The sequence below is a fragment of the Dromiciops gliroides genome, chromosome 4 (assembly GCF_019393635.1).
Source record: "Dromiciops gliroides isolate mDroGli1 chromosome 4, mDroGli1.pri, whole genome shotgun sequence".
Lineage (NCBI taxonomy): Eukaryota > Metazoa > Chordata > Mammalia > Microbiotheria > Microbiotheriidae > Dromiciops > Dromiciops gliroides.
The window spans coordinates 94,386,474-94,404,856 of NC_057864.1; the positions used below are offsets into that span (position 1 = coordinate 94,386,474).

Consider the following 18,383-nt stretch of genomic DNA (forward strand, 5'->3'; position numbering starts at 1 on the left):
TATGATGCCCAGAATGCACATGAATAATGCACATACACCTGCATAATACAAACACATGCACATATATGCGCATACATACATATAATATTACTCACAAAAGTTCTGGGGAGAACATATAGATAAATGTGATACAAAAGAAAATGAGATAAATGCAAAGAAGTGGGTCAAGGGTTTAGATTTACTTTTTTTTTTTTTGAGAGAGAGAGGGTGGAAGGATAGGAGGAGGATTGGGCCCTCCAGAACAGAAGTTACATAGTATTCTTCACTATACTCCATTTCCTCTTTTATGAATTGTAATTATTATTACAGAGATCAGTTTTTTCTGAGTGAGATCTTTCTTTTAAACAACAAAAAAAGGAAGATGGATAAAGAGAGTGCGGGGTAGCTCTTTATTAACACAAACAACTGAACTAGTTATTCATGAGAACAAAGCTTATACAGTCAAGGAAATGAAACTGATGCAAGGACCACAGAGAGAAAGAGAAGCATGAAAGCACAGAGCATCTGGGTAGATTACATCCTAGATTACCCTAGAAAGGAAAGGAACACTTTAAATTATAAAATCATAGATTTAGAGCTAGAAGTGACCTCTGAGAACTGAGGTACAGAGTATCTGTGAAGTGCCCAGGTTCACAGCTGATACATATCTGAAGTAAGATTTTTATTTTATTTTTTTTGTGTGGGGCAATGAGGATTAAGTGACTTGCCCAGGGTCACACAGCTAGTAAGTGTCAAGTGTCTGAGGCTGCATTTGAACTCAGTTCCAACTGACTCCAGGGCCGGTGCTTTATCTACTGTGCCATCTAGCTGCCCCCTGAAGTAAGATTTTGAAGACCTAAGTTCAAATTTGACCTCAGACACTTACTAAGTGTGTGACCCTGGGAAAGTCACTTAATCTTTGTCTGACTCAGTTTCCTTAACTATAAAATGGGGCTAATAACAGCACCTACCTCACAGGGTTGTTATGAGGAGCAAATAAGATAATATTCACTTGGGGGTTTTTTGGGGGGAAGGCAGTCACGGTTAAGTGACTTGCTTCGGGTCACACAGCTAGTGTCTGAGACCAGATTTGAACTCAGGTTCTCCTGAATCCAGGGCTAGTACTCAAATGAGATTATATTTGTAAAGTGTGCTAAGTCACCTTTCCCCTTTCTTCATTTGTTCTAAAAAAAATTCAATTTTCATCTGGCAATTTGGTTTTCTTCTTTAAAAAAAACACAAATAAACCAATGGTTTATCTATTTTCTATAATGTATGTATGTATATATGTATTAGTGTGTGTTTTTAAAAAACTAGTTACTAATTTTATTTTATAATTTAATCCTTTTCTTTCAATTTCTTAAATCTCTAATCTTCACAATTTCTATTTTGGTATTTTTGCTTTTTGCAATATTTTTTAAAGTTGCATGCCCAGTTCATTTGTTTTTCCTCTCTCTCCTTTTTTTCAAAATATTTTATTTTTGTTTATTTTTAATTTTAATTTTATTTTTTTGTTTGTTTTTTGTGGAGTAATGAGGATTAAGTGACTTGCCCAGTGCCACACTGCTAGTAAGTGTAGAGTGTCTGAGTCTAGATTTGAACTCAGGTTCTCCTGAATCCAGGGCTGGTGCTTTATCCACTGCGCCACCTAGTTGCCTCTTCTCCCTTTTGTTTATGAAAATGTTTAAACGTGATTTTCCCCTATCACCTGCTTTGGTTATATCCCCCAATTTTGGTGTGTTTTCTCATTGTTATCCTTTTCTTAGATGAAATTATCTGCTGTTTCCTGTGGTTGTTCTTTCGCTCAACAATTCTTTATAATTAAGTTATTTAGTTTTTGACTAATTTTTAATCTTTTCTCCAGTGGCCATTTATTAAAGATCATTTGTTTTACTTGAACTGCATTCACTAAAGAATGTGCTCAATATTTCTGCTTTTCTGCATTTGTTTATGAGGGTGATGAATAATATGTTCAGCACTGTGGTCTGTGCCTGATGCAATCTGCTTCTTCTCTCCTGCCCCTCTTGTATTCCCCTCATCCTAACCACAAGTTCTTTCCTTTCCCTTTTCCCCCCATTGTTACCTTCATTTCAAAATAAACCTTCTGAGGTTGGAGTTTGCTTCACTTATGACTAATCCCTCCCTGAATCTATGTGTTCAGTGCTTAGCTCAGAGCTTTCTTTCCTCCCCGACTCCTACTGGAGAACATTCCAGCAAACATCCTAACCTGGCAGTTCCTCATCTTACTCATTTTCCGTGACTTACTTCTCCACCCCACCACAGCTACAAACAAGAGTTGGTCATGGCCTTGATCTCGCCATCTCCCACAAATGTTCCACTTTCATGCTTGTGAACTCTGAAATTCCATGATTACAATCTGCAGTTGTTATACCTCACTCTCTGCCTTGAAACTTCAAACTCTACTCTTTCTTCCCGCCATGACCTCCAATGTCTCCACCCTTGAATTTTTTGAGACCATCCTATGGCATTAGCTATAATCTCCTCCCTTTCCCATCTTGATTCCTTGATAAACCAATTTAAATCCTCTTCTCCCAAGTCATCCCTAGCATCAGTCTTGATCATCTTCACCCTATCATCAATCTTGATCTGTCAAGTCTCAGTTTTGGATTACTCCCAAGTTCCACTGTCCACTTTTCCTAATGGGCTGCTAAAACGTCCGAAACCATGCAGACTGAGTCCACTACAAATTTATGTTACATAGTCTTACCTGGGCTCTCACTACTGCCAGGAAATCCTTTTATAACCTCCTCACTGATTAACTATCCCTTTCACCACCTCCTGACTCTCTTCCTACATGCCTAACTGCTCCTTCTCAGTTTCTTTTGCATGATTTCCCCCTTTTCTCTATCTATGCTATTTTACTTGATGATCTTATCAGCTTCCATGGATTCAATTATCATCCCTATCTTGGTATTTCTCAAATTTCCTCCTCCAACCCTAACTTAGACTCACATCTCCAATTGACTATTGGACATCTCAAACTTGATGTCTGATAGACATTTTTTTTTTTTTAGGCAATGGGGGTTAAGTAACTTGCCCACGGTCACACAGCTAGTAAGTGTCAAGTGTCTGAGGCAGGATTTGAACTCAGGTACTCCTGAATCCAGGGCCGGTGCTTTAACCACTGCGCCATCTAGCTGCCCCCTCTGATAGACATTTTAAACTCAATATGTCCAAAATGGAATTCACTGTTTTTCCCGGAAGCCGTTCCCTCTTCCTAACTTTCTATTATTGTGGAGGGCACTACCACCCTCCCAATCATCCACACTCCCCACCAATGGGTCATTTTGAACTCCTCAACCTCTCTCACTCCTCATATCTAATCTATTGCCAAGTCTTGGTGATTCTACCTTCGTAACTTATATGTCCCAGCCCTCAGTCTTTCTTCTTATATTAATACCACCCTGGTATAGACCTTTATACTTGCCACATTCTGCTTCATCTTGTAGCTTTTATATCCCAGTAGTCCCAATGCCCATTAGGTCTGTCAGTCCCTTGAAGACAGGGACTATGTCATTTCCCACCTTTGTATCCCTAGTAGCCAGCACAGAGCCTTGCTCATGGCTGGTGTCTGGTAGATGTTTGTTAAATAGTGAAGTCCATGCATAAGTGCCAACTTTAGAACCCTGGGGCAATTAGGAAATACTTCCAGGTTGATTTGCTAAATGGAAAATCCATACTTTCCCTCCACCCTCAACTTTTCTCCTTCAAATTAAGTAATAATTAAATTCAACAAGCATTTATTACACACTTATGTGCAAGAAACTGTGCTGAATAGTGAGCATACACAAACAAAAGTGAAACTCTAAGGAAGGATTAAAATACACATGGATAAGCAAATACAAAGTATATAGGAAGAGCTGATCTTAGAGCTAAGAAGATCTGAGTTCAAATTCAGTCTTTAAAAGAATATGGATTTGGGACACTGGATAAGTCACTTCACAGTCAGTTCTCTAACATTATATAGAAGAGAAGGTGCTAACCTGTATTAGTGGAGAGGATTTTTTCCTGTGGGAATTCCTTATGCCAGTGAAATCCCAGGTCTAAATCCTATTGTATACAAATGAAAAACAAAGTGGTTTTGAGATAAGGAAGAGTACTAATAATAGGGGGGAAGGGAGAATAGGAAAGGCCTTGTGTAGGAAAGACAACTGAACTGACCCTTGAAGGGAAGTAGGCATTCCAAGAGATGAAGGTCAGGAAGAAGAAGAGCATTCCAGTCATGGGACACAGGCTCTGCAAAGGTACAGAGACTACAGATGGAACATAACAAATAGGGAAATAGCAAGTAGGTCAATTTTCTGGAACATAGAGTTTCTTTTTCTCTCTCTCTCTCTCAAACATTGTGAAATAAGTCTTGAAAACAGGCTAGAGCCAGGTTATGATGTGCACATAATTTGTCAAGGACAAAGCTTCAAGCTCCCAAAAAATTCTGTATCTTGATCTTATGGGGCACCAAAATGTATGCTTGCTAAGAGTATTGGTGTTATTTCTTCAAGTGGTACACTGGAAAAGTACAAAGGGGATAGAGTAGAAGGATGAGGGCCAAGTAATACAGTCCTGATAAAGACTTAAGACTAAGGTGCTCAGGCCTAAAGCTGATCTTCCTTACTGCAAAGGCTCCTGGGAAGCAATTATTATTTTTATTTTTTTTATCAACAAACATTTATTTTATTTTTTTCCAGTTACATATAAGGGTAGTTTTCAACATTCATTTTCATAAAATTTAGAGTTCCAAATTTTTCTCCCTCCCTCCCTTTCCTCCCCCCTCCACAAGATTGCAAGCAGGTTATATATGTAAAATCCACAAGTGCTCTTTTTATCAGTTCTTTCTATGGGAGTGGATAGTAAGCTTCCTCATTAGTTCCTTGGGATTTTCTTGGATCATTGCATTGCTGAGAGTATTTAAGTCATTCACAATTGCTCATTGAACAATACTGCTGTCACTATGCACAATGTCCTCCCAGCTCTGCTCACTTCACTATACATCGATGTTCATTAGTCTTTCCAGATTTTTCTAGGGTCATCCTGTTTGTCATTTCCTATAGCACAAGACCATTCCACCACAATCATATAGCACCGCTTCTTCCATCATTCCTCAATTGATGGACATTCCCTTGATTCTCAATTCTTAGCCTCCACAAAGAGTTTCTATAAATATTTTTTGTACAATTTTTCCTGGGAAGCATTTATGAGTTAAATTAGTATTCTGATTCTAAGAACAGTGTGCAATTTGTGCTTGGGCAGTCTATCAGGCATGCATGTACTACAATCTTAGGTTTCTTAAAATACAGAAAACAGCAGAGAATAGAGATGAATTACTCATGAAGCCAAATGGTTGAGACTAGCCTTTAAAAAGAAAGCACATCTCAACATCCAACTGAAGTTCAGACTAAGAAGAAAAGCCTTGTATGTAGCCATGGGGTACGTGTAGATAGGGGCTCCATGAGACCAGTGCCAGGAACCAGCTGAGAATGGCCAATGATGAGCTCCCTGGAGTGTTGGTTTAGAATAAAACAGTGGAGTTGTAAAGGAACATGAAAAGATTCAGCTCTTTTTCTTTACCCAGTTGTTTCCTGAGCCAGCTAATGCCTCCTTCCATTACATTAGAAAATGTCATATAATCCAAACTGTGTTAAAGAATGAGATTTCGTTTTCTGGACTATGGCTTAAGATACAAGAATGATGGGCTCTGTGGTGGGGAAAGGATTCAAACTATGGTTGCTATGAGTCAATGGAATGGGACTAACTTTGATTTTTTTCCTAAGGACCTCAGCCTCCAGGCTTTGATTTATTTTTGTTCCAGTCAATTTGAAATCCAGCTGGCTAGTACCAACTCCCATCAAATCAAAACAAATCAGTAAGTACTGATTAGGTACCTACTCTGTGGCAGGCACTGTGCTAAACATGGAGACTACAAAGAAAGGCAAAAGTAGTCCCTGACTTCAAGCAGCTCACAGTTAATTAGCCTGGCAACATGGAAACATCTATATATAAACAAGATATATAAGGCTAAATTGGAGATAATCTTGGAGGGAAGGCACTAAACATTAAGGAGGAGGAAAAGCTTCCTGTAAAAGGTAACGTTTTAGCTGAAATCTGAAGGAAACCAGGGAAGCTGGCAGAGATGAGGGACAGCCAGTAAAGATGCATCAGGATACTGGATTAAGAAGAGAAGTACAATAGGAGAGATCAGGATGAGGACTAGAGTACATTTTGGTATTATTCATTTTTGACACTTCATGACCCCATTTGGGGTATTCGTGGCAAAGATAGAGGAGTGATTTGCCATTTCCATCTCATTTTACAGATAAGGAAACTGAGGCAAACAAGGTTAAGTGAATTTCCCAGGGTCAAACAGCTAGTAACTGTCTGAGGCCAGATTTGAGCTCATAAAGATGTCTTCCTGACTCCAGGAGCAGTACTCTATTCACTGAGTCACCTAGCTGACCATTAAAGGGCAATGAAGTTTGAGGGAGGAGTCCAAAGAGAGCAGGGAGAGAAATCTGAGCTTCCAGAACTCATAATCATTTGTCCAGAAAATATTCTTAGCTGTCTTGAAGTGTAGGTGAGCTACTTCTCCAAAGTAGCTTTACAATTTTTAAAATGACTGCTGATAATGTGTTTATTAAGTGCATTGTATGTGCTGAGGATACAACTATGAGAAAGCAAGATAGTCCTTGCCTTCAGGGACCATATATAATGCCAGAGAAGTCCTCAATAGAGCTCTTTGTCAACTCTGCCACTTGGTCCACTATGACTGTAGGTTGAACAAATTCCTCTGCATAGTTGAAATATATAGTACCACTGATGCTGACTGAGAGGAGCAGAAGCAGGAGAACATTGTACACAGTAACAGCAACATTGTGTGATGAACAATGGTGATAGACTTGGCTCTTCTCAGCAGTGCAATGATACAAAATTGTTTCAAAGAACTCATGATAGAAAATGTTCTCGACATCCCGAAAAAAGAAGTGTGGATTATGAATGCAGATTGAACCATACTGTTTCTACTTTTAGACTGTTTTTTCCTTCTTTTTTGAAGTTTTTCCTTTGTGCTCTGATTCTTCTTTCACAAGATGACTAATATAAAAATATGTTTAATGTGATTGTACATATATAACCTATATCAGACTGATTTCTGTCTTGGGGAGGAGGGAGGGAAGGAGGATGGGAGAAAAATTTGGAACTAAAACTCCTATGAAAACAAATGTTGAAAACTATCCTTACATGTAACTGGAAAATAATAAAATACTTTAAAAAAGCTATAGTACTAACTTGTCTACATCCCACCCCTCCCATTCTCATTTTCCACACTTAACACCCTGGGAAGAACAAGCCAGTGGAGAAGATGAAACCCAATAGGGACCAAGGAGATCAGGAATAAAAGAGTTTAATGTTGAAATTAAAGGTTATTGGGGCAGCTAAATGGTGCAGTGGATAAAGTACTGGCCCTGGATTCAGGAGGATCTGAGTTCAAAGGCAACCTCAGACATTTGATACTTACTAGTTGTGTGACTCTGGGCAAGTCACTTAATCCACATTGCCCCACCAAAAAAATTAAAAATAAAAATAAAAAAATAAAGGTTATCACAATGTTTTGTCACTCAGCAAAAGCAAAACCTCTGAGAGGGAAAAGGCTAATGACCCTAATTCTAAAAAGTTAGAGTCAACTATTCCTCCAGGGACAGAATCCCAGCTTGTAAAGCCAGGTTCAACCAAATGATTTATCAGAAGTCATTTCTGCTATTTTTCTGCACCTTGCTGTGAGTTGTGTTAAATGCAGAAGCCAGAAGGCTTATTGGCTGAAATCCCTGAGGTGTCCCCATTTGGTAATAAAAGTCCTCATTTACTCTGTTAGAAAATCTTGCCAACCTCTATTATCCAAGCTTGACACTATGAGTCACAGCAGGACGTCATCCAGCTTTATCTCATTTTCCTGGGATGTTAAAAAGGTTACAAGTTTTGATATGTAGGAGAATACACTGTAAATCCACAGCTGTAACATGAACCAAATGCTCCTGTTACTCCCCTTACATAGTTTCTTCTTTCCAGGGCTCTCACTGATAGCAGTTGGTGTGACTTAGATACCCTGTTTCCCTCTCCCCCCTACTCAAAGAGCTGAGAAATGTCACACATCACTCTGATCCAAAGGGAAGATGTTGTGCAGGGAGGGCTGATGTAGGGAGATTTACAGCATGACAACTGCATCAGGTGGAGTCTGCATTTGGGGGTGCTAATATGGTGCAGGTGTGAGATTATTTTCCCGGGCATGTGTTGTGCAGCTGGTGAAAAAGGAAGTTCAAATTGTTTTATCAATGCCTTGCCGAATGTATCATCAGATGCATGGGGGCCCTCTCACTCTCCATTTTAATGAAGAAGGACATTTTCATTTCACAACAGCATCGGGAATAAGAATTTGCTATGTGCTGATCACTCCCCATATTCATTATCTTGCAGGACAAAGTTAACAACAATCTCTGATTGTCAGGAGATGCCCATTAAAGTGCAAAATCTCAAAGCCCTGAGCAGAAATACAGGGCACAAACTCTCCATGAGGGAAAATAAAAGTTTTTTTTTTTTTTAAATGTACTTTCTTAAAGGTAGTTTGCTTGCTCTGAATTATAGTGGGTATGAGGATGGTATTAATGTTTGTGTAATGCCAGCATGTGAACACCTCTGCCTGAGTCTGGCTGTAGTTTCATGGAACCCACAGGGCCTCTGGAGGGTCTGTCTGGACCATAAAGCATGGATACATAGGAAACAAGGCAGAATCTACTTCCAGATTTTCACTCACTAAATCTCAGCAGAGTACCCTCCCACTAGCTTACTTCTGCCTTTCCTTCTCCCTCCAACTCTGGAATCAAAGTTTCAGTGGCAACAGACACTGCCATTGAGTGCTGGCCAGTCAGACCTTCCCATTCATACTTGATAAGGTTGTATAATCCTTGAGAAGGGAGGCAGAGAAGAGGTAGTGAATCCAAATCATCAAAGCTCCTGATAAATCCCAAGTCTTTGTTCTCAGCACTGACCTTTCTTTGAGTGCTAATTCCACATTTCCAGTGTTCAACTAGGCATTTTCACTTGGCTATCTTATCACTAAATCAAATTCATTCTGTTCAGCATGCTATTCATCACTCTTTTCTTTTCCATGAAACCAACTCTTCATCTTGGCCTCTCTATTTCGGTTTATGGCACCATTGTTTGATATTTTGAAACCTTGGAGTTGGCCTTGACTTTTTCCTCTTCCTCATCCTTCAGATTCAGTTACTGCTAAGTACTGTTGCTTAGGTAGGTACACTGAAAAGCAAACTAAAGTTAGAATCAAAGTACCTGGGTTCAAATACTGCCTCTTTATTTTATATCTGTCTGAACCTGCAGAAGTGACTTTACTTGTCTAGAATGCAGTTTGCTCATCTGTGAAATAAGGGCGTTGGAGTATATGATTACTAAGGTCTTTTCCAGCTCTAAATTTATTCGGCCTCTAGAGTGTCTCTATATTTCCATTTCATTACCACTACTCTAGTTCAATAACTTATTACCATCTATTTGGACTATGGCACTAACAATTGGGGGAGCTAGAGAGTCCTCATGTTAAAGTCTATGCTTTGATTTATATATATATATATATATATATATATACACACACACATATTTATATATTAAAACACACATATATCCTATATACATGTGTATACATGTGTGTATGTATATACATGCATATATTAAAACATATACACATGTATATGTGTGTATGCACACATATATTTCTATATAAACACACTTATATCATGTATATACATGTGTATATTGTATGTGTGTGTGTGTATATATATCCTATAGAAAATTGCTTATTGTCTGGGGGGAAAAGAGGCAAGGAGAAAATTTGGAGCTCAAAATTTTTAAAAAAGTGAATGTTAAATGTCTCTACATGTAATTGGGGGAAGATTTATTTTAAAATAGTCTGTGCTTGAGTGGAATTTTGAAGGAAACTTAGTATTCTAAGAAGTGGAGTTGAAAAAGTATATTCTAGGCATGGGAAATATAGTCAATACAAAAGTATAGGGATGAGATGGAGTGTGAAGAGTAGTAAGAAAACCAATTTGTCTAGGCTGTAGAGCATATGAAGGGAACTGATATCTAATAAAGCTTGAAAGGTAGGTTGGAATATGGTTGTAAAGGACTTTATATGCCAAACAGCAGACTTCATATTTGATCATAGGGAACAAGTAGTCTACTGAAGATATGGAGAATGAATTGGATAGGGAAGAGACACGAGGCAGGAAGAACAATTAGAAGGCTTTGACAATAATCTAGATGGGAGATGATGAAACCCTGAACCAGGTTAGTAAGCGTAGAATGTTAAGAGTAGAGAGTAGGGAACTGATACAAAATGTAGAGTTAGAATCAGCAAGACTTGACAACTGATTGGAAATACAGAGTTAAGAGAACTGAAAAGTTGAGGATGACTCCAAGGATGGTAAACTGGGGTGGTATGAAGGGTGGTGATATTCTCAAAAGAAATAAGGAAGTCTGGAAGAGGAGTGGCTCTATGGGAAAAGATACTGAGTTCTCTCATGGACATGTTGAGATGCCTAATGGTCATCTAGTTAAGAATATCCAAAAGGCAGTTGATGCAGTTGGATTTGAGCTCAGGAGCAAGTCTATAGTTTGTCCTAATTCTCTCATTCCTCAGACTATTTGTTATTCCCTGAATACATCCTATACTTTGCCACCTCCATGTGAAATCTCCTTTATTCAAGAATCCATCTTCCAAACTCCTATATCTAAATCTATGATCCTTAATTATATGCCATTTTTGTAATTTTCTAATAGCATTTGTTATATTCTTTCATCTTGTTGTTAATTCTGTGTTGTTTATCTATTAAACTATAAGCTTCTTAAAGGCAGAGTTATGCTTCTATGTATCTCCTTCAGAGACTGTATGTGTTATGCACTCTGATTTGTGTATTAGGTAGTTTTTCTTCACCTTCTCTTTCCCATTTCTCTTCCCCCTTCCCTTCCTCTTCCTTTCTACCTTCCCTATCTCTTCTCCTTACCCTCCTCTTATTCTTCCCTTCCCTTTCTCTTCCCCTTCCTTTCCCCTTCTTTTACTCTTCCTTTCCCCCTACCACTTCCCCCTTTCCCTTATGCTCTTCTTTTTTCTTCCATGAATAAAGGGGAAAAAGGAAATGAGGGAGCCAGAAATTGTCAAGAGAAGAAGGAAACCAGCATATATATTATTTACAGGGGTTGGGAGAAAATGCCAGCAAGTTATATGGACTTTGAAACATGAAAAATATCTGCCATAACCCTCATCAGTTGCTTCCTTACCCTTTGTACTCTCAATTTTACCTTAACTAAGGTAAATTATTAGTGTTTTATACTTTCTGGAAATAGTAATGTTTTATAATCCAAAACAATGGGAAAATAACTTCTGAAATTAATATCTGACATTTCGTGAAAACTAAATTTCAATTTTCATCCAAGGTATAAAATGAGAATGTCCTGGAGTGAAAGTTCAATGATAAATCCCAAGACTATAAATACACAAATTCCTGGCCCAATTCCTTTCATAACAGGTGCTCAATAAATACTGAATTGAATTAAAAAATGTTTTCTCATTATAGTTTCATCTAGCCTATCCCAAGTGCAGAACTATAAAAGTGTCCAGGTCGGGTCTATGATAGAAAACTCATCATTGCCCTCTTTCTTTGGAATGCTAGTTTTTGCCAATCCCATTAACATTGCTAGGGACTGTTGGCTGAAACTCCCCTATTTAGTGTCTCACACTAGCCATCTGTGATCAGTTTTTGACTGATCTATGTATAATATATGCTAATTAGGAGCATTATCTAGGCCCTGATTACCCTTTTAAGTGATATGAGCATTAGATCCATATCCTGCCATTATCTCCATTCCTACTCTTTGCTGACCTACATTTTTATCACATGCCTCTGATTGAGAAATGTAGCCTAAGAAAAAGGACAATGATTTATCCTGAAGGAGCAATAACTGCCACCTTTCCTGCTTGTGTTGTAGTCCTCCTATTCTACATCTCCTTTGAATCTAAGGCAGGCTGTGCTTAAAAGTGCATTTAGTTCTTAGAGTGACTTCTTTTCTAGATAAAGGAGTTGTGGGTAGAACGATAGCCTTAATAATATATCCAAAGTCTGCAAAGCTCACTAAGAAGGAGGGTGTGTGTGTGTGTGTGTGTGTGTGTGTGTGTGTGTGTGTGTGTGTGTGTGAGTGTGTGTGTGTGAGTGTGTGTCACACACATCTTTTCTTACTGGTATAGCAAGTCCCTATGATCCTGTGTTTGTTTCTGTCACGTGGCTTTTCATTTTTGTAATGAGCTGTTAACAAGCTCCAGCAGATTTATAGTTGTTCAATATAGTTCTGTGAACATGCTTTACAATTATAACGAATTCTTAGGGGAGTAGCTACAGAGAGGCTGCTCACTCATTGTACCTGCATTCAATTTATATGTCCATTGTAATTTTTTTTTTAAAAAAAGATAACTTAAAAGAAATGGCATCATGTTACATAAGAATAACTATTCTAGAGAGGATTTTGTAATTCATCTTTGGAATGCTCAAAAATTAAATGGCTCAATTATTTTGTGAATGTGGATTTAACTGTGGGTACTTTAATGGCCCTATACAACAGAAAATATGTAGATAAAACATTATCCAAAAATCATTCAGACATCCAGATATTCCATAGACCAACATCTGGAGACTTAGAAACATCTGAATGATTGATTGAACTTTTTTTATTCTGGATATTTGGTATCACAGCCACAAGCTAAATTACTTTGGCCCCTATCAGTAGCAGTGGCAATTAACAGGTATACAAACTGAATTATGAGTCTTGCCACAGAACAATATTAAGAGTGATACAAAGAAAATTGCCACTAGGAAAGCAAGTGGTTTAATTTGAAGTTATGTTTTAAATTACCCAGAAACATCCTTGTGTAATGACCTGAAGGATTATTTGAAAGCCACTGTGTTTGAACTATAGCACTAGAAAAAGATCAATAGTGTTTTTTTTAAATGCTGATTCGGTTGTGTTCTTCTTGGGTTTTTTTTAAACATGTGGAAGTATTTTCCTGCAGGGCTTGGGTTGAATTGAACCCCAAGTGAATATATAAATCTCAATTCTGAAAGATGAAATTTACAGAAGTGCTGCTAGCAAGATTTTAACCACTGGTACATAGTTTTATGTATTCATCCATTTAAAGTAAATAAATACCCATAAAATCCCCCCAAATCCACAATTAAATATCATAATGTACATAAAAGTACTGTGGAAGGCTATGTAAGAAAGAGAAATAATAGTCTTCAGTAACTTCTTATTTCCTCCAGGATAAAATACAAATTCCTCTACTATTTGACCATAGCATTCTTTTACAAACATTACCAGATTACTCCATTTAACACTTTCTACATTGCAACAAAACCTACTAGCTGTTCCCAGAATTCAGCTTTCATCTCATATTTCCATACATTTGTACTACATTCATCTCCCACCTCCATGCATATGCATTTCTATATCCCTGTGCCTGGAATATACTTTGCCCTTATCTCTGCTTCTCCTGATCTGTTCCTTAAAGGCTAAAGTTCCCCATGAAATCTTTTTGATATCCCTAATTTTTTAACATTCCCTATTTCCTCAGATAATCTTGTATTTACTTATTTGAATACATATGTACATGTTCATTAAGTATGTATTCTCCTTGCCCCTCTTGCTGCTGCTTCCTCTTCCAAACTAGACCTTTGGACACCATGCCAAGGAGGAAGTGCATCACTCATCTCTGAATTTCTATTTACTTCTCCCATTTTTCTGACCTTCCATACCTCCCACATAATCTACCCTGCCCTCTCCTATTTCCTACCATTTGCTCTAAGAACTATAATCAAATTAAAACTATCTTTGCTTCTGGAGAGGACTTGTTCCACTCAACCTCCCAGAACAAAATATCCCTCCTTTTTCATCATTCCCCATATATTCTCTCTCCTTATTAGAGTATAAGCTTCTTGAAGTCAGGGGGTGTCTTGGTTTTGCATTTGTTTCCCTAGCTCTTAGCATTGGTGTTTGGCACACAGTAAAAGTTTAATAAATGTTTTTTCATTCCTCCCACCCCATATGTAAGCTTCTCAAGGTCAAAGTCTATCTTAGTTTTAATTTTGTTGACATAGGATTTGAACACAGGTCTTCTTGACTCCAGGTCCCAAACTCCTTCCATAATAGTTTGTATTCCTGACTTTTCAAATGCCAAGGTCTTATATGTGCTTGCTTATTTTACCTATTCCACTTCTACTTATCTGGATTTTTCCAAAATCTAGTACTTAATAGCTTATTGCTTTATAATATAATGTGAGGTCTGATAATGCCCAATATTCATATGAACCTTGAAAAATAAGTGTCTTTAAGATTGCTGTTCCACTATAACCATAGATTTATTGAATATAGTTTTTCTAACATTATTTTCAAATCCATAATTTCCTTCTTGTTTATTTTTCATTAGAAATATCCAATTCTAAAATAGGAATTGTTCCTGCATTTTTCTTGTCCTCTAGGTCTTTTTACTCACATATGCTATTTGAGGTATATATATTTGAGATTTATATATGTGTATATATATATATGATGTGTGTATGTATGAATACACTTATACACATATGTGTGATTATGTATACAGCGCTGCCTCACTTAGATCCAATTCACTACAAATCATGACATCACCTCCCGATCCTTTTCAAGATCAAAGGGCAAAAAACAACAACTCTTTTGTGTATGAATAATCTCCTTGCTTTGTCCCTCATATTGGTTTGAACTTTTGTTTAGGACTTACTTAAAGTGAGGTAATGACTTGGTGTTAACAATTAAAGCAGCCTATGAAATTCACAAGGTATTTTTCTGAAGGAAAAGCAAGTTCTCTCACAATACAATAGAGATCTATCATTGGAAAAACTTATGTAGCTAAAGTTCTTAAAGAAAGATCTGCACATAATAGGTTCTTAGTAAATGCTAGTCAAACAAATGAATAACACAGTATAGGGAGATTTCAAAATGCCTTTTTCCTGAGTGCTAACCACTTTATCAGGTATCTTTTAGACAATAAATGTCATATTATCACTTAAAAATTGCCATTCCTAATGGTATCATTCTAGGAATTACATGGCTTGCTTCCCTTCTAATACAAAGTCACAGACTGCTTAATGCAATTATTCTTTGTGAATGACAGCTGTTCTACTGTTCCTGTAATTTCCCATGTGCATGCCCAAAAGTTAATATCAATTACAATTAAGGAGGGAAAAGTATTTTGGGTAACTGATGATACTTAACAAAAACTCTGGTAAATACAGCATCACCATGAAATCTTGTTAAACTTTTGTTTTTCTGTGTTGATTTTTTTAAAGGTACAAACTGTGAATTTGAAATCGATGATTGTTTGTCACAGCCTTGCCTAAATGGTGGCACCTGTCAGGATTCTGTGGGGCGCTACTTCTGTGACTGTGCCTTTGGATTCCGTGGTGAACACTGTGAAATCAACACCAACGAGTGTGTCAGCCAGCCATGCCTTAACAAAGGAGAATGTATTGATGGTAAAAATAGGTATGTCCTTGTCTTCAATGGGGTGAATGTCTCAAAATGTACCTGATGACCAAGTGGTTCCACTTAAGTTGGTATCAAAGGTTTTAATATCTACTCAGTGGCCCAAAATTTGATTCAATTCAATTGGCATTTATAAAGCATTTAAATAATGCTTGTGGAATTGAAAGCAGTATGGTACAGTGGAAAGAAAGTTCTGGCTGGAATCAGAGCTCCTGGATTCAAATATCACCTCTAACACTACATGAGTGACCTTGGGCAAGTAGCTTTAATTCCATGAGCCTCAGTGTGTTCATTGGTAAAATTAGAGGGTTTGATTAGATGATCTCTGAGATACTTTCTTGCCATTTCTACTCAGTGCCTCTAAATCCTCTCCTTTCATTTTCTAAACTCTCTGCAATCTGGCTTCTAACAGCATCATTCAACTGAAATTGCACTCTCCAAAGTCACCAATGAGCTTTTAATTGCCAGAGTTTGTATTTGACCACTCTGAAGCCCTTAACACTGCTGATCACCTAGTCCTCTCAGATACTCTTTTTGCTCTAGACTTTCATGATATTGTTCTCCCCTGATTCCCTCCAGTTTCTGTCCACTCCTTTTTTTTTAACATGGGGTAGGGGGGTCAGGCAATTTGGGTTAAGTGATTTGCCCAAAGTCACACAGCTAGTAAGTGTTAAGTGTCTGAGGCCAGCTTTGAACTCAGGTCCTCCTGACTCCAGGGCCGGTGCTCTATCTACTGCACCACCTAGCTGCCCCATTTTTGGTTGGGCAATGAAGGTTAAGTGATTTACCCAAGGTCACTAGCTAGTAAATGGCAAGTGTCTGAGGCCGGATTTGAATTCAGGTCCTCCTGACTTCTGGGCTGTTGCTCTATCCACTGTGCCACCTAGCTGCCCCCACTCCTTTTTAAAAAAATAATAATAAATTTCATTGATACATTTTACATCAACAAAATGTCCCCAGGTGTCCTCTTCCTGGAGAGCCATATCATATGATAAATAGTATCTTTAAAGAAACAAAGAAAAAGGACAAATTTGGCAAAAGTTATCAATACATTAGAAAGAGTCTGAAAATATGTGCAACGTGCCATACATGTGAACCTCCCACCTCTGTAAAGAGCTAGGGAAGGGGTGTCTTCTTATATTTCTTTTTTTTGGAGCTAGGCTTCTTCTTTGTAATTTCCTACACATTCAATTTTGATTGCCTTATGAATGTTCTTTCCATTTACATTGTTATAGCTATTGTGTATGTTATTTTCTTAACCCTGTTTACTTCTCTACATCATTTCATGTAAATCCATGTTTCTCAGTATTCATCACATTCTTTTTTATAGTACAGTAATATTCCAACACATTCATATATTACAGTTTGTTTAGCCATTCCCCAACTGATAGGTATCTACTTTGTTTCTATTTATTTACTATCACAAAAGGTGCTAGTATAAATATTTTGATGTATATGTTATTGTCAATGGCCTTTTTTAGATTATAAACCTAGTAGTAGGTTCTCTGGTATTTTTCATGTGGTTGTTAATATTATATGTATATATCTTTACATATACATATATACACACACGGGTGTATATATACATGTATATGTGCATACACATATACATACATGTGTGTATATGTGTTTTAATATAAATGCATGTGTGTGTTTGTATATACACACACATATATATCTCAGATACCAGAGAAATCTGGTATCAATTTTTTCCCCTTCTGCTACCTCCCTTAATATCCTAGGTACACTAATTATGTTTGTGCAGAAACTTTTCAGTTTAATGTAATCAAAGTTGTCTATTTTATGTTTCCTGAATGTCTCTATCCCTTGTTTAGTTAATTATATATCTCCTAGATTTCATATGTATATATGTATGCATGTATGTGCATATACATATGCACACATATGTATATGTATACTGCATCTTTTCTCATTTTTAAACCATATTATCTTTAATATTAAGGTCACAGAACCATTTAGAATATGTTGTGGAAAAGGATAACCCCTTACTCTTCAGTCTCTTTTATTAGTTCTCCATGTATATCATGCTCCCTAAGTGTGGATATCTCTCAAGACTCTGTTCTGGGCCCTCTTCTCTTTTCACTATATACTCTTTCACTTGGTGATTTCATCAGCTCCTAAGGATTCATTATCATCTCCAAGTAGATTACTCCCAGAGATAGATGATAGATAGAGAGTCCTCATTATCATCTCCATGTAGATTATTCCCATATATATGCATTTATGTGTGTGTATATGTCTGTCTGTCTGTCTGTCTATCTATCTATCTCCAGTACTAATCTTTCTCATTAGCTACACTCCTATATTACCAACTGTCTCTTAGACATCTTAAACGGGATGTCCCAAAGGCATCGAATTCACCCAGTTGCCTAAGCTCTAGACCTCAGTGCCGTCCTTGACTCTTCATTCACACACTACATATTCAGTCCATTGCCAGATCTTATTATCTCTACCTTCACAGTATCTCTTGTATCAGTCATCTTCCTATACTCATATAGTCACCCCTCTTTTCAGGTCCTTAACACCTCCTTCATGGACCATTTAATAGCCTTCCCACTAGTTATGCTTCAAGTCTTTCTCCCCCCTCCAATCTATGCTTCACTTAGCTATCAAAGCATTTCTTCTAAAGCATGGATCTTACCCTATTACCTCATGATCAATGAGCTCCAGTCACTCCTTCTCATCTCTATGATCAAATACATGTAAACATAATCTATATACATACATATATAATACACAGA

General features: G+C 37.4%; 1 protein-coding gene across 1 annotated transcript in view; it reads left to right on the forward strand.

The window, feature by feature from the left end:
* CRB1 (crumbs cell polarity complex component 1) overlaps positions 1 to 18,383 on the forward strand; it is a 312,251-nt gene that overhangs the window by 159,739 nt on the left and 134,129 nt on the right. The window contains exon 3 of the mRNA XM_044003104.1: positions 15,426 to 15,621. Coding sequence (XP_043859039.1) covers positions 15,426 to 15,621 — 196 coding nt within the window. The remainder of the gene's footprint in view (positions 1 to 15,425; positions 15,622 to 18,383) is intronic.